This window comes from Pterocles gutturalis, unplaced genomic scaffold (genome assembly GCF_000699245.1).
Source record: "Pterocles gutturalis isolate BGI_N339 unplaced genomic scaffold, ASM69924v1 scaffold12733, whole genome shotgun sequence".
Classification (NCBI taxonomy): Eukaryota; Metazoa; Chordata; class Aves; order Pterocliformes; family Pteroclidae; genus Pterocles; species Pterocles gutturalis.
Window position 1 is genome coordinate 1 of NW_010123218.1, and position 25,120 is coordinate 25,120.

The 25,120-nt window shown below is 38.1% G+C and overlaps 1 protein-coding gene across 2 annotated transcripts in view; it reads right to left on the bottom strand.

Annotated features, from left to right (window-relative positions):
* Positions 1 to 3,879: 3,879 nt before the first annotated feature.
* SYK (spleen tyrosine kinase) overlaps positions 3,880 to 25,120 on the bottom strand; it is a 31,021-nt gene continuing 9,780 nt past the window's right edge. Inside the window, exons 3-14 of one of the 2 annotated variants that reach the window (XM_010077822.1) lie at positions 23,434 to 23,572; positions 21,922 to 22,003; positions 20,802 to 20,824; positions 19,503 to 19,520; positions 16,592 to 16,660; positions 9,892 to 9,982; positions 9,028 to 9,205; positions 7,607 to 7,816; positions 6,980 to 7,169; positions 5,487 to 5,627; positions 5,138 to 5,250; positions 3,880 to 3,952 (exon numbers count right to left, since the gene is read on the bottom strand). In XM_010077822.1, coding sequence (XP_010076124.1) covers positions 3,880 to 3,952; positions 5,138 to 5,250; positions 5,487 to 5,627; positions 6,980 to 7,169; positions 7,607 to 7,816; positions 9,028 to 9,205; positions 9,892 to 9,982; positions 16,592 to 16,660; positions 19,503 to 19,520; positions 20,802 to 20,824; positions 21,922 to 22,003; positions 23,434 to 23,572 — 1,327 coding nt within the window. Of the gene's footprint in view, positions 3,953 to 5,137; positions 5,251 to 5,486; positions 5,628 to 6,979; positions 7,170 to 7,606; positions 7,817 to 9,027; positions 9,206 to 9,891; positions 9,983 to 16,591; positions 16,661 to 19,502; positions 19,521 to 20,801; positions 20,825 to 20,864; positions 20,915 to 21,921; positions 22,004 to 23,433; positions 23,573 to 25,120 lie in introns of both variants that reach the window. The other variant, XM_010077823.1, reaches the window with a different exon arrangement.

The window sequence follows — 25,120 nt, forward strand, 5'->3', positions numbered from 1 at the left end:
CAGTAAGTTTGCCGATGATACCAAATTGATCTGGTGTGTTGATCTTGTTGAGGGTAGGAAAGCTGTGCAGAGGGGTCAGGACAGGCTGGACTGATGGGCTGAGGCCAATTGTATGAGGTTCAATAAAGCCAAGTGCCAGGTCCTGCACTTTCGTCACAACAACCCCCTGCAACCCAATTTCCAGTTATGTTGTGTTTCTTAGCTTATGAGTGGAAAACCTCTATTTCTCCCTGTTTTTTTCTCTCCCCCTTCCCACCCCACTCTGCCTTTTGGAGTCACTGATTTCCTGGTGACCCCCAGAGGCGTGCAGGCACTTTCCCTGGCCAGGGCACGAGCATGCTGGCAGCAGATCAGCTGCTCAAGGAAGGAAGGAGGAGCAAGGACTGTGCAGTGAGAAACAAGGACCAGTAAAAGAAGAGGAACCACAACGATTCCTCACAATTTTCCTCACATGGAACTTTGCTTCACAGCCAGCAGCAAAATTTCCTCCACTCAGGCACAGCAGCAGCCCGGGGAAAGTGTCTGGATCCCCCGGGGACGTGCCTCCGCCTCACGGTGCTGCCGGACCGCCACCTCCCGGCAGGGCCAGTACACGCAGCTGCGGCATCCACAACTCAGGTGATGCCAGAAGTGCTCGGTATCAAACTTACCTTTCTGACTGTGACGATTTCAGGCGTGAAAATTACAGGTATTTTTCATTGTCTGATTTGAAGTCTCCTCTTTGCACAACGTTTGAAGCTGGTGGAGATTGCACCAGGGTTTTTAAGAAGTTTAGGTGGGTATTTATGGGAAAAGGTATACGGCCTCCTGTGCTCCAAAAAAGCTCTATGGTTTTGTAGATCTGAGCCCTAACCAAAGCTGTAATTACATTGTGTTTCCCTTCACTGAAAAACCCATTTAGCATGTCCTCACCTGCTCCTTCTCTGCGTTACTCACTTCAACCTCCCTTCCTCCATGCTGCAATTTGCTACCCCTGAACCCTGCTGTGACAGTTCCTTGATGGGCTACACTGACAAATGGCATTTCCAATACAAGTCAATCTAAAAATAAAGACAACCAAATCAAGACAGCTAAAAGACAAAAGCCCCTTCACATCAGTTCATGGTGCAGCCCTACATTTGGAAGGTGGAACAACGAGGCCAGATTTGCTACACAGGAAAACAACCAGAGCAGCACAGTGTAAGTCAGTCACTGACTGATCCCCTCTAAAAGTAAGTATCCCCTTGAAGAGTTTTGGCCTTTGTTGCTTATTATTTAGATTCACATTCAGTCCCATCCAGCCTTTGCTTTCCTAAGGACTTGAGCTTGCAGCAGAAGCTAAATGACATACTAAGATCTCTCTGTTGTTATTTCAGAATACCTAGAACAGTTGGCGGCACCTTTGAGGGAGGCTCCATGTGGTATACTGTGACTTAAACCCTGCATAGCTCATACCTGTAACACAGAAATCCTTGGACAGCTGATATGCCTCACCGACTCCCGACACCTGTAACCTTCCAGATCCAACACAGTATTGTTAGAAAGCAGTATCTTGGAAAGACTTAGGTTTAATAACACCATACCTATTTTGGGACATTTTCCTGCTAATCCTGAATAGCTCCAAAAGCAGCCCAGGCTTCAGTGGGCTTATCTGTTATGTCAGGTACCTTTCAGTGTAAATAGAGGAATCTCAGTCTTCCACAACAATCACAGTAATTCAGCAAATATACACGCTCTGCACAGCATCAGCATTTTTTAGGAAGCACTTAAATATTAAAGTATTCTTGTTAAAACAACACATTTTGTAAAAGTGTATTTAATTTCAGTTTTAAAAACCAATCCATTTATTTCACAATACTTTATATTCTCATTGTAAACTTTCATTACATAATAGTGAAGTCGAAAATAATCAAGTAACACCAGAAAGTGACATTAACTCAGAAGAGAGGGCATGAAATATTCCACCAGTTTTGTTGTATCAGATAACACTTTCAAAGAGATATATATAGAGATATCCGTCTCTCAGGGAAAGTGAGTACTGTCACTTGCTGGTTAGCAGAGATTTTTGCGATTTGTTTATAACTAATATCCCCATGAATGTACTAATTGCACATGTAGAGCTAACAATTTTTCTGCAACAGGATTAAAGCAACAAAACACCCACACATAACTATGGCTAATTTCTACACAAGCTGTTCTTGTAGAAAAATGTTTCTTAAAAACAAAACAAAAAATAAATCATCTTCAGTATAAGTCATGTTCAGTCACATTTGAAACATGTTCTATTGTACTCAGTGTCTTTTAGTAGCAGGTGCTTTCTGAAGAGTCTTGCACTGGACACTCAAGGTTAAACTACCAAGAAACACCAGGTATTTGTTGAAAAATAGACTATAAACTCAGTAAAAAGAAAAGAAAACAGTAACTCCTACATTTGTTAATAGTAATCTCTTTTATGAAAATTATTTCATACTTTCTCACTGTAATTGTCCATACAGTTTCTTTGCTAAAGAAAAAAAAAATCATTGCATCTCTGAGAACACTCTGTTCACACAATTAAACACGTATGTTCTAACTAGCTGTATGCAATAAATATATCTAACTCTAAATCTTATTCTTTATATTCTTCTAAAATCTCTAGACGCAATGTATGTAGACTCCTGAGATACATGTAAATGCCAGTAAAGTAGCTGCTTGTGAGAAATAAGTGATATAAATTTTGATATCTATAATATTTAAAATGAGATTGGACAAACAAAGCATAAGGGTAAAAGTAGAATCAGAGGTTGATTACATAATTTGTTAATACCATTGTTATACTTACACATTAATGGAGATGGATGGTGCATTACAAAAGAGTATCTTTTCCTGAGAAGCTCATGGGTGTTAATAACAGAACACATATTAACATTCAGGAGCAGACAAAGTAAACTTGATATCCATATGTCTGTTTTTTAAAATATTCGAGCTAGGGGTGAAATTTAGCTTTAGAGGTGGTAAGGTTCAAAACACAACACAAGCAGCTTTGGTATACTGAAAGAGATACATGGAAAAGATATCTCTGGAGAAGGCTGAAACACCACAGAGAAAGAAAGGTGCTGCTCTGTCACCTTTCACCTTTCACATTTTTGTCTTTTCAGAAATGCAGTGACTGAGTTTATGTTAAAACCCAGAATCATTGTCTTAGGGGTTGACATGTTTTGTTCCAAGAGGAGAGTAAGCCCCTGAGTTCCCAGGTTTTACCAGGAAAAATACAACTCCTTGAGTGGCAGCTAGGTTTCCACATAAGATGAGGAATGAGAGAAGTTGGTCACATTTAAAGGAGACGATGATGTTAGAAATACTAACATCTCCCAGCTCCCCTGTGCCCCCATTACTACTGAGAAGAATAGAATTTTGTCTCAGTCAAAGCAACTGACACACTTTCACAGTGAATTTCCTTCACAGTGAGAAATATTTATGCTATTCTTCCTTGGGGAGGCAGAAGGCTGGAACAACTCTTAATGCATATGAGGGCTAAGAATACTAATAACAAGAATCTAAATTCCAAACCACATTAAAATACAAGAGAGGAAGAGGGCTGAAAGACATTAAAAAGGTTTTAAATGACTGCAAAATGTAATTCCAATAAAACTGTACATAAAATGAAACATAGCAAAAGTATAGGCATCTGCTCTGATGTCCTGGCTGCTCACTTTGGGGCCTCTCCACTTTCAACACTCTATTTTGGGGCTGGATATTGTGAAGGAGGCAAGAAAAGCAACCCTACAGACAGAAGGCTTAGCTCTGAGCTTTGCAGGGTGAAAGTGGCAGTACAAAAATCCAAGTTGCTTGGTTTGGGAAACTGAACTGCTTCTCAGAGGGTTCTGGCTGGAGGCAAGGAAGCTGCTGTTCTTCATGCTGTTAATGGGAAATGTCATAATAGTAGTTACGCAATCTCATCTCTACTGCAACAAATCCTGGTCGGTCATCAACACTGTGGAAAGACAACAAGTATCACCGCATAGGAAGGAGAAAGCTGTAAAGGTGTGTGGGCCTGGTAATGCTTGGGACTTTATCTCAGTGATATCTCATTTAAAGTGTCTCACAATATCTTAAGGCTACAAAAATGATGCTACAAAATGCATGTCAAGTGGCAAATGTCAACTACAGAGCATCTAGTCAGTGGATTTACTATCATGACTGTTGCTTTGTGGTTGGTGAAGGTACTACAAGAAAGAAATGGTAAATCAGTTGCATTTCATTTTCTACTTCATTTACTTCAGTAATAATCTAGAGAAAAGAATATTTTCAGTGCCATATCTGCCTTGTAATGGGTACTACAGTCATACAGAGTGGCTTAGGACCACTGAAAGGAGCCTACACATACACTGTATAGCTGTACTGTCTTTCTGCAACTCTTAATTGATTTGGGTGAACAGAATTAAACTGACAACAAGCCCTTACAACAAAACATTACATATTGAGATAGTTATGCTTCGTGACTTGAGCATTCTTTTATAATTTTTTTCTTCTTTCCAATATTAAAGATATTTGAATACAAACATAAAAAGCTGCATGCTTTATGATAGGCTTATTAATCATAACAAAAAATGATCCCATGAACTCTAGAACTGTTATGGTGCTCTCACTAATAGGAAGTCAGTATTGGATCCAAAATTAGTAGATTCAGAAATGAGAGAAGAGAAAAATAGGTCAAACGATTAATTATTGAGAAATAGAATGAGTAACTTGGCAATATTACTTTGAAATTTCAGTAAAGAAAAAGTCTTGGAAATGAAAATTAAACAAAATACAATCCAAAATGAAACAAAAATATTTGCTTAATTTCAAACTTCCTTTTAAAAATACATCAGACTTACCTTTTTTGTTGAATGACTTCTTTTTTATGGTACCCTATTTTTTGTATATTACTGTTGCAGCAAAATAAGCTGTGCAAAATCAGCTTCTTGTAGGATGCTCAATAACTCAAATAGTTTTCAGTTGAAAGTGCAACTGACTCTTTAGTTTGGAAGTAGTTTGTAAGCTAAATACCAGCTGAAATTATGTATTTTGAAATACAATTTCACCACCCACTTTCTGGCTATTAACTAAGTAGACTAAAATATGAAAAAAAGCCAGGGAAAAAAAAAAAAAAGAGACAGCATCACATCACACTCACCTGTATGTCCAACACAATTTCATTAGGTCATAGACTTCTGTTGGACAGACTTCAGGACGTTCCATTCGTTCTCCTCTTTCAATCATCTGTGCAACTTCACCACCTTTCATTCCCTGGAACAGGGAGACCAGAACAGTCATCTGAGTTGCAAATCACTACAGCAAACATGCTAGCATGAAACAAACAGAGGCCTGGAGTTGATTTTAGGGCTATCCTTTGACTAATTTCTTGCAAAAGATGGAGCGATAAGGTTTGCTTTGGCCTGCAATAACTCTTTTTAGATAGGAAAAGGCATTGGTTCAAATTTGCTCTGAATTTTTACAGAAAAAAAGAAAAAGCGACTACTCACCTTATATGGTTTTTGCCCATAAGAGAAAGCTTCCCACATTAAAACCCCAAAGCTCCAGACATCACTTTTGCTAGAAAATTTATAGAAATTCATGCATTCTGGAGCGTACCACTTGACTGGCCACTTTCCATGACTTTGTGCCTAAAATAAGTCATAACAGATAGGGAAAAAGGCAAGCTAGAGGTAGTGGTAAGTAGTAAACAACATCAGAATTCATATATACCAAGTTAACTTAGATGTGCACACATTTGTAGTAAGTACTGTAACATTTCTGATACAGCTGTCTTCATTAAAAGTGTTACAAAACTGTTCCTAATCTTCCACTTTCAAAATAATGCACTGAAATAAAATCTATGGTAAAGCAGAGCTTAGCTAAATGACCTGGAGTCATGTTTCTAGTGGCATTTAATTTAAAGTTGCTCTTTAAAAGTAAGATTTTTCATCTAGGCTCTCCACAGAGGGTAAGAGATATACACCCAGCTACACTGAGTCTCATTATTACTTGATGTTCCATTTCAAAGCACAGTGACTGCCTTGTGGCAAACTGCTGTTTGATTAAATTATGCCATAACACCGTGTTACGACAATGCAAGCATCAAGCTATCCAAGCACAGTGCTAGATGTAGTGAAAGATCTGTACTTTGTGGAGTTGTAAAGGGAATAGGCCTTTCATACCGATTCTCAAACCCCTGACAAGCAGCTCTGGCTAGGCTAGTGCAGTGATTTAAGATGTTACTGCCTTTTCTGGCAGCAGTTACTATTCCCATAGGAAGGTCACCAGAAGGGAGTATGTGCTTGCTCTTCCTCTGCAACTTCATGGTCTGTTTTTCTAAACAGCTGATGAAATTGAAGAGGCAAAAGGAAGAAACAATTTGAACCACAAGAGAAATAGAATAGAATAGAAAAAAAGGAGCAGACATGATTAGAGCCTTTGTCTCCCATGGATATTTTCACCTTGTTAAATGTGGCAGTTATTTCAGTCCCTTTAGCTGTACAGAGATCCAATGAATTTAAAACTAAGCTAAATAAATTCTGCTTAGATCAAAAGATTATTTACCAATAGTATTTTTTCAAAAACTTCCCCAAATTCTGTTCTGTTAGTCAATAATACACTGTGCTAGCCTAAACTTTCCTCAGACATGGTGAGAACTATAAGTGCCCAAAAGTTCATATGTGCAACAAAGACACTTTCCCCCTTTTACATAAGGAGGTATTTCATTTCCGCCAGAAATTTCAACCTTCTAATGACAAGTTTACCAAAAGTAAATGAAAGAAGTAAGCAAATAAAAGAAAGGACTAGCTTTTTCCTCCCTACATGTATCTTCATATTGATCACACCTTCTGAAAATCAGTGACCTACTATCAGGCTATAAAAGAATGGATGGTACGTGTTATTTCTGATTTTCAAATTTTAAAAACAACTGCACTTCAACTGAAAATAACCTTATTAAGCTATGCTACTATATGGCTTTCATGTCTTGTGCAAACCTTACCTTATAGTAATTTTCATCAGCATTAAGAGCTTTAGAAAGTCCGAAGTCACTAATTTTGGCATAATGTTGGGTGACTAATAGCACGTTCCTTGCAGCCAGATCCCTGTGAACAAAGTTATTCTCCTCCAGGTATTTCATCCCCATGGAAACCTGATGTACCAGCTCTGTTATATTCTTCTCCGTGACATGTCTGAAAAACATAATTGAATTTTTAAGAGGTCAGGAGTTCATTTTCATGACTTTTCATGGAGTTCAAATATAAATCTTTGCTATGAACTTCCCCACAGCATACTAAGAACCTGATCCATTTATGTTTAGCTAAGCTTTAGTCAGACCAGGCAGCATAAGAATGTCCTCAGCAAGATGATATGTGATTGTATCAATAAAAGGCTGATAGAAGGACAAGTGAATATTCTTTCATTTATTCAAAATGCACTATTTTAGCAGAAATATTTGATATTTAGGAGACATGTACAAGATAATAATTTCCCAGTGAAGAGTAACTACTATCATTAATTATATTAACAATATGTCAATTTAAAATTTCCCTTAATGAAATAAAAAGGGACCCTCTATCTTTTTTCCCCTTTGGATAAATCCTATGAAATGGAATCAAGGCTTACATACCTATTTTTTTGCAAAAATTTGTTCAACGGACCAAGTTCAGCCATTTCCATTACTAACATCCAGGCCTCAGCTTCACATATACCTATCATTCGGACAATATATGGGTTATCCAGCTGTTGCATTACATTAGCTTCTCTCAGTAATTCATCCTTTATGGCTGGATCATTGCTCTCATTCTTAAGAATTTTTACAGCCACTGGCTTGGCACCCCTACAAAAAAGAATCCAGTTCTGGGATTAGTTGCTGAAAAATCTGTGTGCAAATGCACACAATCTTCATCTGATGTTTCTGTGCACATACTACAAACTGTGAGAAAAGACAAAACTGACATTCAGAGGGGAAAAAAACCCGACTGTAGCAGGAACATCTCTCCATGGAACTCTGAGAAGACAGCTAAGCAAAAGAGAGAGAACGGAAAGAATCTGAAAAAATTATAAATAGTCATAATTAGCCTGAAAACAAATGTACTGGACAAAATTTTCTTGCTCATCCCGGCACGAAAAGGTATAGAGGCCTTGCTAAGCACTGAGATGTTTTGGGCATGAAACTAGAACACGCAGCATTACAAGGCGCCAAGGCGGTGCTCTGAAATCCTGAGAAATTAAGCCTACTTCTGCAACCTTCAGCCATACAACTAAGTGAAAGAGTGACTGATGAGATCAACAGAGCTCAAGTGTTAAAAAAGATTAACAAAAAAAAAAAAAATAGAAAGATTAGAAAAGGAAAAATCCTTCCTGGCTCTGAAAACCTTGTCTAAAGAAATGCCTCCAACTTCAAGTGGTGAAAGTGCATACCTAATCAGCCCATGCCCTTTAGCAACATATTGATAACATTTTACTATGAAAATGCATGAGTAGTCAGGTGGTCCCACTTCTGCCAGTATAAACAGGGTCTGTTCCTACTGCAGTCACATGACAAAAGAGGTCACAACATATTCGGTCTTCTTGAAAATCAACATTTCAGCTTCATGAAACAGGTATTTATCATACTTCTTTTAGGTGAAAATCTCATTGCTACAGGTAAGCTGTCCATGGCACTTTACAATATTTCCCAAAGACAGTTTGTACAGATGGGAAATACTGAGTAGCATGACTGCTTATACAAACTATCCTACTCTACTATCCCTGTGACAGGAGAGAAAATCGTAAGGGGCAATTCCACACCCTACAGACAAAAATAATGGCTGGGAGCTGACTATGCTGCAGGCAAGGACATGTCTACAAACAGAGGAAAAGAAAATTACTGCATAGAAAATGAGTGTATGCGTGTATGAACTAAGAGAGAAACCAGTGAATGTTAGCCCAAATTACTTAGGCACAGTCTGTCACCCCAAATGACATACAAAGAATACTGCTGCTCTGAAAAACAAAGGCTAGAGCTTTTACATACTAGACTCCAGCAAAATAGAAGGCAACACTTACTTTTTCATCTTATAGAACCCTTTCTTTACAGTACCAAAGTTGCCAGAGCCAAGTTCTCCTTCCTCCAAGGTTAACAAATTCCTGTCAAGAGTGACATTTTTTGGTTTCATTTCATCTGGATCAGCATATGGACTTTCATAGACCTCAGTATCCATGGGTAAGGCCTCTCTCTGACCACCTGCAGCTGAATCAATGAAAAAATTAGATAATATGTGAGACATTTTGGCTGCCACAGTTACTATATTCACCCTTTCTATGTTCAAGATCAGCAGTGTGTTTGACTTAAGAGGGTATTACAAATAAACCACATGCAGTCCAGCTACAGGCACTTTAGAACACCTCAAAAGAGAGGAACTCCACCTGGTGACATGCTTTAACTATTGAGCATATGTGTAATGTGAAACCAGGAGGTTCCTTGACAGAAGGAGAGTTAAAGGCTGGCCCTTCTCCTTAGTACTTCCCATTAGTTACCTCAGACAATTCTTCACACAGAATGCTGCCTTATATGTAGTTCATTCTTAGGCACCCATCTTTAATTGCATTTTACTGAAAGCCTGAGCACCAGCTTGGCACTGTGGATGCAAAAGGGCACAATTCTTTTTATGAAGTGCAAGGATGGAGCTTTTAGAGTCAAGGAAGAAACAGTCTTTCACGTCAACATGGAAAAAGGGATTTCTGCTGAATGACTTTTATTACAAATAGTGACATCTGGCAGTTTCAGCTACCAGGCTTGAGTTATGATAGTGTCTATACTGATACACTACATAGTGTGAAATATATGCAACAAAAAAGAAAAATGGGTTGAGGAGAGTTCTCCGGCATAAAGAAGGAAATTGTGTTAATGACATAAATTAGTTTGCCCACCTTTTTCTGCTCCTGGAAGACCTCTCCTCCTTTGCAGCACATAAGGATTAAAAGGTGCTTCATCAGGTGGGTGGCCAATTGTTGTTTGAAGCTGTAGCACACAAATAGAGTTTTAAGTTTAGCAGTGAATGAACTCAAAAGCATTTTTTTCCCCAGGGATCATGCCATAACGATTGCAAGAGACACACAGGTGAGAATCAGAAAGTAAGAAGGGATCCAACAAAGTTTATTTCATTCTGGAGGTTATTGCTTGAGTAAATATGCAGGCCAAATGAAACATACACCGCTAAAGCATAAAAAGTTATTGCAAATATTTCAGAGTATTTGGTCTGAGAGAATTAACTGGAATGGGTCATGCACAAATCTTATTCTGCAGATATTAAATTTACATGGTCTTTTCAAATCTGCCTTGTAACACAAGTAGTCATAAGGATTTCTCTTTAATCTGTCCTTCCTCCCTCTCCAAGTTATCTCTGTCCATATCTAGGCCATAGAGAAACTCTGGATTAAGACTGAAAACACTTCCCTGTTTCTCTTGTGGATGTTATAGAGTGACTCCACTTGGAAGAAACTGGGGTAAAATATAATTATTTTAATAGGCTTGTGTAACATCATGGACAAACATTACGGACCAGGTAGGCCTCTCTGTCTTCTCTGAGGAGGGACAAAATGACCTAATTCTTACTGTACTTGAACATCTGGTTCAAATACAAGCCTTCTGCCTTTACTCTTTGTCAGAGGAATACTATGGAGTACACAAACCACCCCATCAGAAACATGATTTGTTCTGGAGCTCCTTGGCTGAAGGATGAGTTTGGCACAGAGTACAGATGAGAGAATTTATAATTTGCTCTCTTCTGTCTGTCAGCTGTCAGGAACAGGGAACTACAGAACTTATTTCTGCAGTTTAGTCTATTTTCTTTCTCAGTGTAGAAATTTTACTCTACTCATGCATGACCTTACCCTCCTAAGAGCGTGTTTTAAAATCAGAAATTCAAACATCAACATGAGTTTGCTCAGCTCAAATAGGAAATAAGGGTGTATTGTACTTGCAAAACACTGGATAGGGCTATTTTACAAATATTTGAGTATATAATTCTTCTTTTTAATAACTGAAGCTTTCAGTAGCATAAATTCCTGCCTGAAACAGTTGTGGTTTTCAAGTAAAGAGAAACAGATCTTTGGAAATGACCAAGAGTGAATCATTGGGTGCAAGAGAAGTTTTATCACTTGGAAGCTGCATTTTGCAGGGTGGTACAGTCCTTTAGATCATAATGAAATGATCTGCCCAGTTGGATGAAACAGAAAAGTTTCACTACACAGATTTTACAGCAAACCCTGAATTAGGAGGCCAACAATCAACAAGATTCTGGCCTACTGAAGTGAGCATGGTGGCATTAGGGATGGTAAGGGTCATATTTCTGACCTGAACCACTTAGTCTTGTGGAACAGTGTTGAAAAGCCATTTGTTTTTGGGGCAAGCCACAAGAGCCCTGAGACGGTTCTGAGATAGTTCAGGGACCAAACTGCTCTGCCAATCTCAACAGCAAATGAATGGAATAAAGCAAGATCTTCATCTCTAGTTTTGTTTTTTAGCCTGGTGCACCTTGTCAGGTCTGCAAGTTAAGAACTATAGTTCCAAGACCTGTGTCACTCCATTTCACACACAGGCCATTCACTAGCCTGAAAAAATCCACTAAGATTGGAACTCAATCCTAAACCTCTCAAGTGACAGGCTGGTTGTTTCACTGTGAACACTTAGGACAGTCTTTACCTAGACTATGGCACAATGTATTGGGAAATGCTTATGTTCGTCAAAAATGTTAACTATCTCTTGCAAAGCAAAAACAAATAAAATGGAATTATACTTACTGAGACCGCGGTAATTTTAGTTTGTGAATTTCATAGATCCTGTATTACTTCACAACACATCAAGAATACTTAGGGTTTCTTATCTTATTGCTAATAAATATGACCCATTGAGTATTAATACTAAGAAGCAATTACAGTCCCACTGGATATCTTCCTGGCTGTATTCTTGCTTCCTATGTTAACTATATTTATACTTTAAAAGGGAGGTAATTTTACATTCCAAAAGGTAATTGGAATAAATTAGCTGACTGGATACAAAGCAATATGGACTGACATTAATACCTGTTGCTAGACAGATAAAGGTACAAAGGGAAGAGGTACAAATTGCAACTTTGCATGGATTTTATGGAAGCCTCAGGTTAAAAGTTCTTGGCCAACAGTCCAAAATTCGAGTGAGGAAAAAAAGTTTAAAAATATGGTGACTACCTAAGAAAGGGATTGAGATGCTGAGTCTTCAGTGGCAGTTTCCAGGATACTGGAAGGAAAGTTCTCAAATACTTAGGAACGATAGAATCACAGTTTCAAATTATACCTTTTGTCACTTTACACTTTAAATAATCTTCTTGATAGAAATGTAAAGTGTTCAGAAAATGACATCTAGAAGAGAGCGCATCGCTCTGGGACTCCTTTGCTTTTTGAAAGCTTTGATAGGACTATCAATTGTCCTCTGCTCCAGTGGGGAGCAGCTCAACTGTGCACCAAAAAGTGATGAGAATATCTGAACCCAAGCCTTGAATATCCCACAGCACACCCCTCACTTAAAACACTGAAACCTTTCCTGTAGTCAAAATTAGGTAAAGCCACACAGGTGCAGCTTTTACTCCAAGCTATCCAATGAAGCATGGCAGCTCCATTTTCTTTCTTTCTTCCTTCCTTCCTTCCTTCCTTCCTTCCTTCCTTCCTTCCTTCCTTCTCTCCTTCTTTCTCTCTTTCTCTCTTTCTCTCTTTCTACAAACAGTCAAGTGTTGGACAGAGTTTGTGTAGTTGCTGTTACATAATGAGGAATACAAAGTCAGCCCACAGAAGGGTACAACTTCAGCAGATCTTCCTCATTTTCAGATGAGTAAAAAGACTGTGTACCACTTTTCCTCACTATAACCCAAGCTTACAAGAAATGAGATACAAGCATTTAGGAAAGGAAATGATAAGCTCAAGATTTCAAATGGACTTGAACTTACTGTTTGAAGAAGTGATACCTTTTTGATGGCAATATAACCCTGTAGCCTGAATCATAATGATGGAAATTACAAATTCCACTGCAACGCCTTGTCTAGGTCTGATCAGTAAGCTTCATCTGTTCTCTGATGAACAACAGGGCAGAAACACTTAAGAAGTATTCAGTGAGTACTGGATAACCTCACAAATTTTAAAGAACTTGGAGGGAGTAAGGTCTCATATGATTAGTATTAGTTGCAGACTAGAGAGGTTAACATCCCTGATCCTAGGTCTCAGTGTATGACTGGCATACTTTGGACTGGCCAAACAGAATTCACGTACACCAAATTCATACATCTCTAGAATCCATTCACCAGTGCAGAAGAGCTGATAAAAATATAGCTCTGGCCATTACGTAGCCTGCTCCCCAAATGGGACATACAGAGACATTTCTCCTCTTTACAATTGAAGAACAAATTAAAACAATCAGAAAGGATTGGATGCACTTGTTCAGGAGATGCTTTAAAAAAAGAAATAAAAAGAGTGCGTCACTCCTGTGATGGGAATAAAACTCTGCACTTGTGAATTGGAAAAGACACAGTGACACGAAATCTAACAAAGCAGGTTCTGTATCTCAGAGAGCTGTTCATGTTTACAATGAGTGATAGTGTCTTACATAACCCTAGTGTTATCTTAGTTAACTAAAACATATGTTTGTGTGGAATGATATTCCCCATTGCTGCAGTTTGATTAAACATCTTAACAATGTTTTTTTCATTAATCTCTCTGGTTGAACTGCAATTTGATGTTTCACAGGCACCTTTTCAGCCCATACTACTAACTTGGCAATATAGTGCAGCACTCAGAAAATCTCAAACATTTTTCTTTAGTTCTTCCAGTTATGTATTCCTGACATGTAGCACCCTGCCTTTCAGTAGGATTTTCTAGCAGAAAGGTTGGAATTTTTCTCTTGGAGTCAACTGAGGCTGACTAGAAATGGTGCAGCACGTATGTATCATGGCACGTACACCGGTCTGGGTAACAGTACAATAAAATTTCCTTTTTATTTAACTGTTTAAATCCAGATTCCTTTCTGCCCTATACTTTAAAACATCATGTCTAATTCTGCAGATCTTTTTCTGCTACCTACAAAGGTAGCTTTGTCTTAACACAGCCAGGGTATAGTGTAGGAGATTACTCCTTATATCTTTGCAAGAAGCTAAGAATGGGCAAAATGACCATGGATTTGCTCATGCAGTAAAAAGAAAGAAAAGAGACGACAAGTGGAGCCTTTTTTAAATGGCGCATACTGTGTGACACTGTGCAGTGCATACACTTATAACCTATGGGGCAGGATGTCATTTTATGCTCTCATACTAGAAAGTTGCTGTGAGACTGTCCTGTTTTCACATCATCATATTTTTTTTCTCCCACTAGGGTTTCATTTTCATTGGTTAAACTTCTCAGGTACCCATAGTTAAGCTAAACTAAATGTGCCATTCTTCCCCTTATTAGGGACTGGCTATACTAGTGTGTCACTTTTATAGGAACATAGCCACGTCCACAATGAGAAGGAAAGCAGGAGGCAGAGAGTTTGTATTGACTCAAAGGCATCTTCCTAGTAAAAAGAATACCACTTTCTACACATGGATAAGGCAAACCCTAAGCAGGTTTGATAGCATCTAGCTGATGCTATGAGATCAAGACTCACTGTTTGCTCCAAAATATGAATGAAATGTCTCTAACTACTCTATGGCTGATTTTTATACTAAAGATTAACATTTTATAGTGAAGAATATACTTACGAAGGCAATCACTACAGAAAGTGTGATTTTTTTCACATTAATAATTCAGATTTACAAAAAGACAAACATAGATATAGGACTATAGAGTCATCTTATTTTGCTAAACAAAACTGGATAGCAAAATACTGCATGACAAAGAATTTATTAGCCAATCCTCGAGCTTTGGCTAAAACATGTTAGTCGCCACTAGGTGGCACAAGTTCATTTCAAGTCTTAATCTGAATTGCCAAATTTATATTACCGAGTAAAACAGTTTGAAAAATTTTCATGTGAGTGCTAAAATTATATGCAAACAACCAGTTTTTGAAAATAATAAAACCCCCATAATTTCCCAAACTGAATAAATATAACAGCGTAAATTTTCTGTTTTACTGTCTGAAAGTTTTTAACATAAGGGAAGTGACTGCCTAACCAGATCTAAAGTCTGCATGTTGGGGTTAATGGACGGTAAATCTCGGAAATGTTCAGAGTAGTAGTTTTGTTTAGTTGTTAGCTTTGTTTTTTTAGTTTAAAATTTGGCAGTATGATGAAATTTGTGGGTTTGAGTATTCAGGGTTAAGTACACACAAATGGTGATCAAATCAGATTTCTGAACTTGTTTTCTTAAATGATTGGTCTTCTGTGCCAATATGCTTCAGTCTGCACTTGGTGTGTGTTCCTCAGAAGGAAGGAATGTATTTGACTGCAGAAATCAACCAGAGAGAACCACAAGTTTTACTCAGTGAACAGACAACAGAGATACCAAAGCCGCGTCTAGAGAATTCAGACCCCACACTCACTTTTCTGAAGAAAACCAAAATACTCCTCTTGTCTCATGTGTGATAGTATGGCAATTTTTTTTCATACAGCTTAAGAACATGTCCCGACACTGTCTATGCATTTGTACAAGATGATAGCACATTAAAAATGAGATGTGGGTCCTGTTAAGGGCATACAGATGACAGTAGCTGTATGTATTTCAGTATAAAAGTGAACTGAAGCCATAAAAAAAGAAAAATTGTTATTTACCAGGATCATCAAATACAGCATATGTCAAATATAGTTTTTCACTCTGGACAGCAGCATACCTCTACGGCTTTTTATGCCTGCTCATTTTTGTTGAAGAGCAACCGGAAATAAATAAATGTATTTAAAAAAAAGAGACTCATGGGTGGAACAGGGGCACATGTTATTCTCAGCATGCAAACAAAGCTCATAACTGCATGCTTCAGAACTACATCAATTACTGGTCAGCATAATTTTCTGGCCATGCAGCAGCATTTTCATTAGTACAGGGCTGGGTTCCCCTCGAGTCCCTGACATCTTATCACCTTTCCCATTCTGCTGGATCTTGTGACATCTTACCCTTGTTCAAACGCAATTATTGTCAATGCATAACAAGATTTGTGCACACAGGTTCTGTAAGAAAATATTTTGTGGTTGTTATTAACAAATTGTTCCCTAAAAATGCTCAGTAATAACACTGTTTAAGCAAGCCAATTTTCTGATTAAGAATGATAGTTCAGACTAGAAATATCATTTTGTTTTGCTACAAAGGGACTGTTTTTTGAAAATCACTTTATCACATTCTATTTGCAGACATGTTGAGATCTATGCTAATGTTTTGGGATGTCAGAAATTACTTAAAAATAGTCCCTCAATTTTTAGAACTTCTTTAAAACCATTGCTTTAGTTATAAAATCAAGGCCGCTATTATGCAGATAATCAGGAAAGAAGCAGAAAGCTTACAAAATCTTTACAATCTGATTGTTAGTAGCCAAACACACATTTAGTAACAGCAAGCCAAAAGAGGGGGGGAAAAGAACGAAATTAGTCAAGTGTAAGTCCTTTTAACTCAGTGAAAAACCTAAAAAGACTAGATGAGGCACCTTTTTGCTGCCAGCCTTTGGGAAGGTGTACGATTTGAGTCTTGAGATAATTCCACCTCCTGCCCAACTCTAGAAACCACAATGTCAAAGAGGAACAGTAAATGTGCCAGGAAAATAGCTAAAGGTATTTTATAAAAGATGCAGTATACAAGAACAAAACACTCCAAATCTTTCTCTTATGTGTGCCTGCAAGTACACATGTGATGCACCAAACAAATGCAGCATAGCAAATCTTAGTACTAAATTTTATTTCAACTATATTACTCTAAAACAGTCTTGAATAAGTAGATAGACCTTAAGGTAGTTTTAAAATTCAAGCACATTGCCCTTTCCCCAGATCTTTCACACAGTATGCTTCTCTTGTCTCTGTTATTTAACTTAAGCTACCCCCCAACACATTTAGCAATGTAAATCAGTTGACAGGTTCAGTGTCTTGAAGTATGACTAAAGTATCAAGCAAGATTTGAAGCACATCTTGGTCTTACAACACACAATGTGATTATTGAAGCAAAAAGCATACAAACTGGTATAAATTTCAAACAAAAATGAACAGGCTTTAGATTTTACATGTGCATTTATGGTCCGTATAAATATACTTTTAGAAGAAATGCAAATGTGTTTTAAAATAACACATTAATTTAGTTAAATGTGACTAACTAGACTACAGGAGAGATGGGGAGGCACTCTTTATCAGGGAGTGTAGTGATAGGACAAGGGGTAATGGGTATAAGCTGAAAGAGGGTAGATTTAGACTAGACATTAGGAAGAAATTTTTCACTGTGAGGGTGGTGAGACACTGGCACAGGTTGCCCAGGGAAGCTGTGGATGCCCCATCCCTGGAGGTGTTCAAGGCCAGGCTGGACGAGGCTTTGAGCAACCTGGGCTAGTGGAGGGTGTCCCTGCCCATGGCAGGGGGGTTGGAACTTGATGATTTTTAAGGTACTTTCCAACCCAAACCATTCTATGATTCTAGGCATCACTGAGAGATCATACCTGTCTAATTAAAACAGTGATGCAGTACTTACTGATGAAGCATTTTGGCTGATGCTGAGGTTGGAATAATAATCTGAGCCACATTCTCAGCCACTTTAAACAGCCTTTGAACTGACTTGCAGTTAAATATTCTACACTTTTAAATAACCCATTTGGACATTTTTTTCTTCTGAAAAAATAGCTTTTCTAAGGGATAGGATTGGTATTTTTCATAGCTTTCTTTAAAAAAAAATGTTTGATTTCACATTAGAAAAGTATCTTGTTTCAAAACACCAACGACAGCCATGCAGTCCCTATTCCTGCTAAAGAACAGAAACTTTTCTGATGCTTGACAGTATTCATAGCTGTGATACATAAAAATTCAGTTTGCAAACTGAAAAAGCTTACTGAATTAGCTATTTTATTTTACCTCACAAAATTCTCTTTCCATGTTGGGATTAAAGGAAACTTGAAGCACTTCTTGGCTATAGTTTTGCAACAGATGAATTCTCTGAGAGGTTAATTGCTCTTTTGCACATGGTGAGCGTGACTCATTATACTTTCCTGACAAAAGTAGCTCCCAGAATTTGATCAAGAAACCACCTGTACTGCCTTGATGGTAATACTGCTTAACCCAAATGTTTGCATTAGACATACAAATGCATGCTCAGAGGAATACTTAATCACCACAGCAATAGTCCTAGTCCAAAGTTAGTCTGTACTCATAAGGTTTAAGTCTATTATTACTATCTGATGAACTGTGGCTAAACAAATAAAATACTGAAAAATGTTAAGTGGAGAATTTGGGAAATGGCCAGAAGTTGGCAACTTCACTGTAATGTCAACATTTTATTTTAGGCTCATATCAAAAGCTCCTCTGCAGTTTTAAATACATATTGGGATGATGTGCCAGGAGCAAAAGCAACTTACAAAGTCAAAGGGGATCAAAATCACATTAAATTCAGTTATGGATCCTCTGGTGAAAGGCAATAAAAGTCCTAGACCAGACATGTGCTAGAGAGAAGTAAGAAGGTGTAAGCCTCCACATTCTGCATGGAGAAATTATCTCCAGGAGAGACTTTTAGCAGAAAGTCCTTCCTGTTGCAAAGCATATTAGTATCACTAAAAAGGAGATGCCCAGATTGCAGAAAAGGGGACAAGAACCAGTAACAGTTCGTTACTCTAAGTTTATTCTTGGAGCATTAGCAAATACTGCACAAATCCCTTCCCTGATGTGGTAAATTTTACACATCAACAGTTTGCAGTTAAATTAGTTGGACAGTCTGCCTTGCACATCAACCAGCAGATCTCTCTACACCCTCTTAGCTTCAAAGCAACTTCAGATTAAGGCATGCTATCCACTAAGGCTCTGAAATTTCACCAGTGTATTTCAGGTTTTAATATGTACCTAAAGGGGTCTACAGGAGAGATGGGGAGGGACTTTTTAAAAGGGCATGCAGAGACAGTACGAGGGGTAGTGGGTTTAAATTGGAAGAGGGCAGATTTAGACTAGGTATTAGGAAGAAATTCTTTACTGTGAGGGTGGTGAGGCACTGGAACAGGTTGCCCAGGGAAGTTGTGGGTGCCTTGTCCCTGGAAGTGTTCAAGGCCAGGCTGGATGAGGCTTTGAGCAACCTGGTCTAGTGGTAGGTGTCCCTGCCCATAGCAGGGGGGTTGGAACTAGATGATCTTTAAGATCCTTTCCAGCCCTAACCATTCTATGATTCTATGATTCTATGGATGTAAAATATGCAAGTGAGCAAGTATATTTAAGTCAGTTACATGCTAGAGAAGTACATGTCCAAGAATCAATCTCACCTACCTATGGTACCTAAAACGAAGGCATGTGTCTTGACTAATCACCTAGGCTCCTTCTAAGTGGAAAGACATAGGCACATACTGGTGGAAAGTCATTCCACCACTTCTAGTCTGAAGTGACACGTGGAAGGGTATGTGTCTCTTTCTTGCTTCAAAATTCCTCAAAAGTAAGCCTTTGTGATTTGCTGAATGACTGGCTCTTCATTTGAGTTCATTAGTGCTAGACAAGATTAATCATACCCTGTTAGCATGACTGAGTCTTTTACCTGTAAAGCATCACAAACAACTGGGGCGGAATTATTGACATGCACTGATGACAAGAAAAGAGGCTGGCCCATTTATTTCCATTGCACAGTCCTAAACATCAGCCAGCTTAGTCAGATGCACTTTTTTTTTTTTTTTTTGTTACTACTTCTTTGATAAGTTAAATATTTAAAGTAAAATTTATTGAATTTACTTTCATTTACACTTAAACTGTCACATTTTCTATGGATAATCTAAAACCTGCATAGTATTCCCACACTGAATGTGCTTGCTCATCACTATAACTGCGGGCATACTAGATGATATATGCATGGTCTCATGCTTAAATTTCATGGTCATCCTTGTAAATGGCATAAAAAAAAAAAGGCACTGATTTTCATTGTGTAATTTCCAATGATTTAAAAGGGCATCTGATTTTCAAAGAGTTGTGGTATGAGGGTGGTGGTATGAGAATGGTTTGTTCATGGACCTGCAGGGACTCAACAATACTGAAATAAATGTAATTGCCTATTTGAATAAAAATATTTTTTTTCTATAATGTGGGACTGCATCAAGATACTTTCCAAGATCATTAGGCTCCCCAGGGCTCACTGAAGCAATTAAATTAAACTCCCTGTTTCGGATACGATCAATTACAGCTGAATGAGATGACGTTATGGGTCACACCTCAGGTGGCTCCTCTAATCAGTGGACTCTAAGGACTTAGGAAATTATAATCACAGATGGGCTTGCTCACTCTTCTTGAAGTTGACGAAAAAACTTCCCCTAATTTCACTACACAAGGAATCAAGCCCTTGTGCAAATTTGGTGCACACACCAAATATGAAAAGAAATTGAACTTCCATTTCTGCTTCAGTCAGCAGATTCTCATAATGGACAATGTAAACAAAGCAGTATCTCTCCTCCTAGTATTGATACAGTCACTCTAGAAAATGACCATGAGTAAGGCATTTTGCATTCTGAAAAATACTGATTTTCACATACATTATAAGTATAAAAGTTCACAAAATTAAATGATGAATAGCTCATGCAAAACACTGATGAAAGCAATAACCATGCTAGAATGTGTTAAGCTTATTCTTTCAACTTATATCCCTAGAAAAGCAGAATTAAGTATTTATTATTTACAGTAATATCCAAGCAGTACTATTCCTACAGCAGGATGTGACTGTAAGCCTTCTCAAATGAATTCTGCTGCTATAGCACCACCTTCTCTTACCTTAGAAGGAGTTCCAGGAAGAGGAGGACGAGTGTTAAAAACAACGTTGTCTGTAAAAGAATCAAATGCAGAAGGATATTGAGCAAGGTGAGAAACGTGCTGTAGGAAAACAAAATTTTACATAGGGGACCAACTTTCTAGTTTTTAAATTACATTACACTGTTTCTCCTGTCTCATCTTCTTTGCTTTTTTCTCTAATGTACAGCAGACTCTGGTACTCGCTGCCACAGAGACAAAAGTACGTGCAGCGCCTAAATGATTCAAAGGAGTAGAAAAAGTATTGACGTACTGCTTTCACCATGTCACCAGTATCCAGTCAGAATGACAGAATAAGCTCTTAGAGACAGAACACCGCTTCTGGTATAGCACAAGTTAGACAAGGATCAGGCAGAAGCATAATTTTTCCCCTGGCAGTCTGTATTTAACAGGACATTAAAGAAGAAACAGGCCAAAGAGCCTACTGAACTTCAGGACACTCCCTGCCCTCCCTTCCCCCAACTTTTCAAGGAATGCCTCTCTGATCCACATTTTCAGCATCAGGTGCAGCCAATCCCTTGTTCTACACTGTTCTCCCCAACATGGGAAGCAACTTCTCATCTACCGGTAACTTGCCTGTGGGTGCACCTCCCACTGCCCCCAACCTGAATGTCTACAGCAGCGCTGCTGATTTCCAGGATGCTGCTGTGCTGGCCTCAGCTTGGAGTAAGGACTGTTGGAGGAGTGCTGAGACAACATACTTGTTAGTCTGTGTGGGCCAAGTCACACACATGGCCACTATGAGCAGCAAAGCACATTTTGGGTCTGACATTAATTTAGAGCCAGCAATAATTGGAGTTGGTACTCTCCCTTAAGCTACAAGATCTGCCTTCATCCTGCATGATTTGATATGGCAGACCTTAACTCATTTGAAAAGTTGGAAATCTAACATTTTAATTTTTTTTTTAAATTCATCTTTAATTTACCATAATCTGCACCATAATCTGTGGAAAAAATGCACACATCTTTAACATCATTAGCATGGCTATTTATACATATCAAAATAATAGGAATAACTCACCATTTTCTGAGCCCAGTTGTGGACAGGGAATGGTAAGAACCCTTAATAATCCATCTGGTTTGTATGAATAATGCTCAACTAACTACCAGAATAAGAGGGGGAGAAAAAAAAGAGAGAAAGAGAGAAAATATATGAAAAGGTAAGCGAGGTACAGTTAAATATACTGTCAATTTAAAATTGTGTGCTTATGTACAATAACTGGTATATATTATATTAAATGAACTAAGCACACAGCAGGTCTTCACTGCGCATTTTCTTACCTCATCTTTACTTCTCTTTAGCAGGGTTGCAAGTTTCTGAAGTGGATGAATCTGGCTGAATTTGGAACCTGATGCAGGAACCAGATTTGGAATACTCAACATTCCACACCTGGTTCTGCTAGTAGCCAGCTTTGTAACTCTGAGCAAATAATTTATTTTTATACCTCTGAGTTCCCGCCCTCTTTTTTTTTTTTTTTTTTTAATTTTCTTATTTTTTTCAGGATGGGGTTAACTACAGTGCAGGAATTGTCCTAATACACAACGTTTTCTTTGGACCTCAAAGTCGCAATGAGATGTAAGCAGTTAATAAATGTACAGCACAAATAGTTGTGGCCGTTTATGTTCCTGGATTTTCCTGTCCATGCCATTCCATTACATGTACATTACTGCTATTTTGGCTTTGGTGCATTTGGGTAGAAAGGAAGGGGTCTGTGAGTGAAAGAGTTGCAGACATATTTTAAAAAATTGTAAGATAGCATAGCTGCTTTTAAATTTCCAGTGACTCCAGGAATGAAATATGCAAGACATTTACAGGAAAGGCTAAGAATTAATATATGCAAGTAAAGACTCATATTTTAGATTTGTGACTCACTTGTTTTAATAGAATTTTAAGCAGGAGGACAGAAGAGATTTTTGCAGGGGTTTCAGTTCCCTTAGCATTTTAAATTTATGCAGTCATTTCTCCAGTATTCAGTTTTATTATTGACCAAGGCATAGTCAACTATGCATTCCTTAACTGCTTCATCTCTGCCAGTGTTCAGACATATTTTGATGGTAACTCTCAGCAAACTATGCTTTTTCAGCCTTGAAGTTAGAGAGTTCCAAAGCTAAAGAATGCAGTATGTGTAACCATCCCTTTGAGCTTCCTACAATTCTGTTTATTACTGTCATAAAGGACCTTATCAAAAGACTATGGCTAGCACAGCTATTATTGAATATGATAACGTGCAAATGCAAACAGTCTTCCATTCTAGAGAATGTTCAGCTAGCTGAATAATAATTACAGCAATTTTTAATTCAGCCAAGCTGCAGCATCACATTTAAAAATGATTAAACTCTCTGCACTTACATAGCTTTCTACATTAACATATATTTTCTTCATGTGCAGTTGGAAACATATAACAAATAACCTGCCAAAACACGTTGCTGTTTAGCTAAAGACTGTTGTTGCATGGCAAAGTAAAACAAACTGCTTTAGTCAGTTATATGGAAACATGATGACAGATATCCAAGTGACTCAAATTTAACAGACCTGCCAGAGGGTGTCAAATCTTTTTCCATCCGGTATGGAGAGCTTTCCTGTCTTATCTCTATCAATACGGTAATGCAGTACTTTTCCATCATTCAGCAGACACAGGGCATAGGAACCATTGCTGTCCCTTTCTCGGATACTGTAGGAATAAGGCAGATTTTCAGGGTTACGCTTCACTAGGAATTAGCATCTGGGTTGAATTTTTTTTTTTTTAAATCACCCTTTACTTTAAGGTTTTGAATTACAAACATAGCAAAGCAGCACTGTAATGTCTGAAGACATTTTGTTACGCCTTTCATTTATTTCTTAGTGTCATTTGTTTCTGGTAGGTTTCCTAAGGCTTTCCTAAACACTAAGGTTTCCTCCCCCTCCGCTCCACACCCCCCCTAAAAAAAAAAAAAAAAAAGGCAACAGATGACAACAGAAAATCCACTATGTGGAGCTCTTTGCTAGGCAGCTACAGATCGCTGTGCAATGCACAAAGTTCTCTCAGAGGGAGGAAGCATTTGAAGGCCTCTGCACTGCAAGCCTACATAGCCCATGGAAGTCTGAGGCCAGGATCCAGTATATACAAGCAGCTACACTTCAATCTCCTCCACAGCTGACTTAAAAACTACAGACAAGCGCCTCCACTGAAGCAAGATTTCTTTCTTATATCTTTTATTTTGGAATAAAGACATGGCAGAAAGGGCAGAAGATAAAACAATAAAAGAATATAATGTGAAAAATGAGTAAAGGCAAGATCTTTGTGCATTGAAACAGCTTGTTGTTTGGCTGGGAATTTAAAGTATGTCATACATTTCTGTAATCATCAATTATAATTTCTTTAAAGACCTTAATCCTTTGTTGCAGATTTCACATAAAATGCACATGAAATTTCACATGGTATTGAGGTGTATATATATGGTCTAAATTTCACCAGGGAAAGATCACGGAATGTAACACAAAAACATTGTCTAAAATTCATAGGTAGGCAAGATGATCTTTATTCCAGAAGATCTGCAAGCAACATCTGAGATGCCTGTAAAGTGTTGCAGAGTCGTGTATGTGTACTCAGGGCTAGCTTACACTGAAACCAGCATCTTCTGGTGACAGGATCCGGAGTAGATAGGAATTTGGTACTATCTCCACCATAGCTGGTAGAGCATTTCTGAGTTTAGAAAGAAGGCTTTTTCTTTTAGTTTGAGTTGCCCATGTTCACTTGCTGCTGACAGTGAGATAGCAATAGAGCTAGGTTAACATTTTCTGAAATAATTTTTTGTAAGAAAAACCTAGATTCAGCAACACTGAAACATTTCTTGTTCCAGTGTGCACAGAAATCTACTCACACTTCCTTGTATTTTTCAAAAACCCTGAAAAGAAATATAGCAAGATATGCTCACTAAGGTGTTGGAAAGTTTCACTGGTGCAATGCTAGTACTTGCTGTCACACCTCAGAAGACTGCAGAGGCAAGCATTAAATTCTGCTCCTTGGCTGACTCACTCAAGGCTGAACTAAAACTGTGTTTTGCCTGAACTACTTATGCAACTTATTTTTCAAGCAGAGTGATTCTTGTTGCCTAAGATGTGAACAGGACACTGGCTAAAGGAAAAGGGAAGTAGGGTCTTTTTTTTTTTTTTTTTTTTTTTTTCCTGAAACCAAAGTAACTTGACTAGTGTCTCTAGAGCAGCTTGAAACACATTGTGG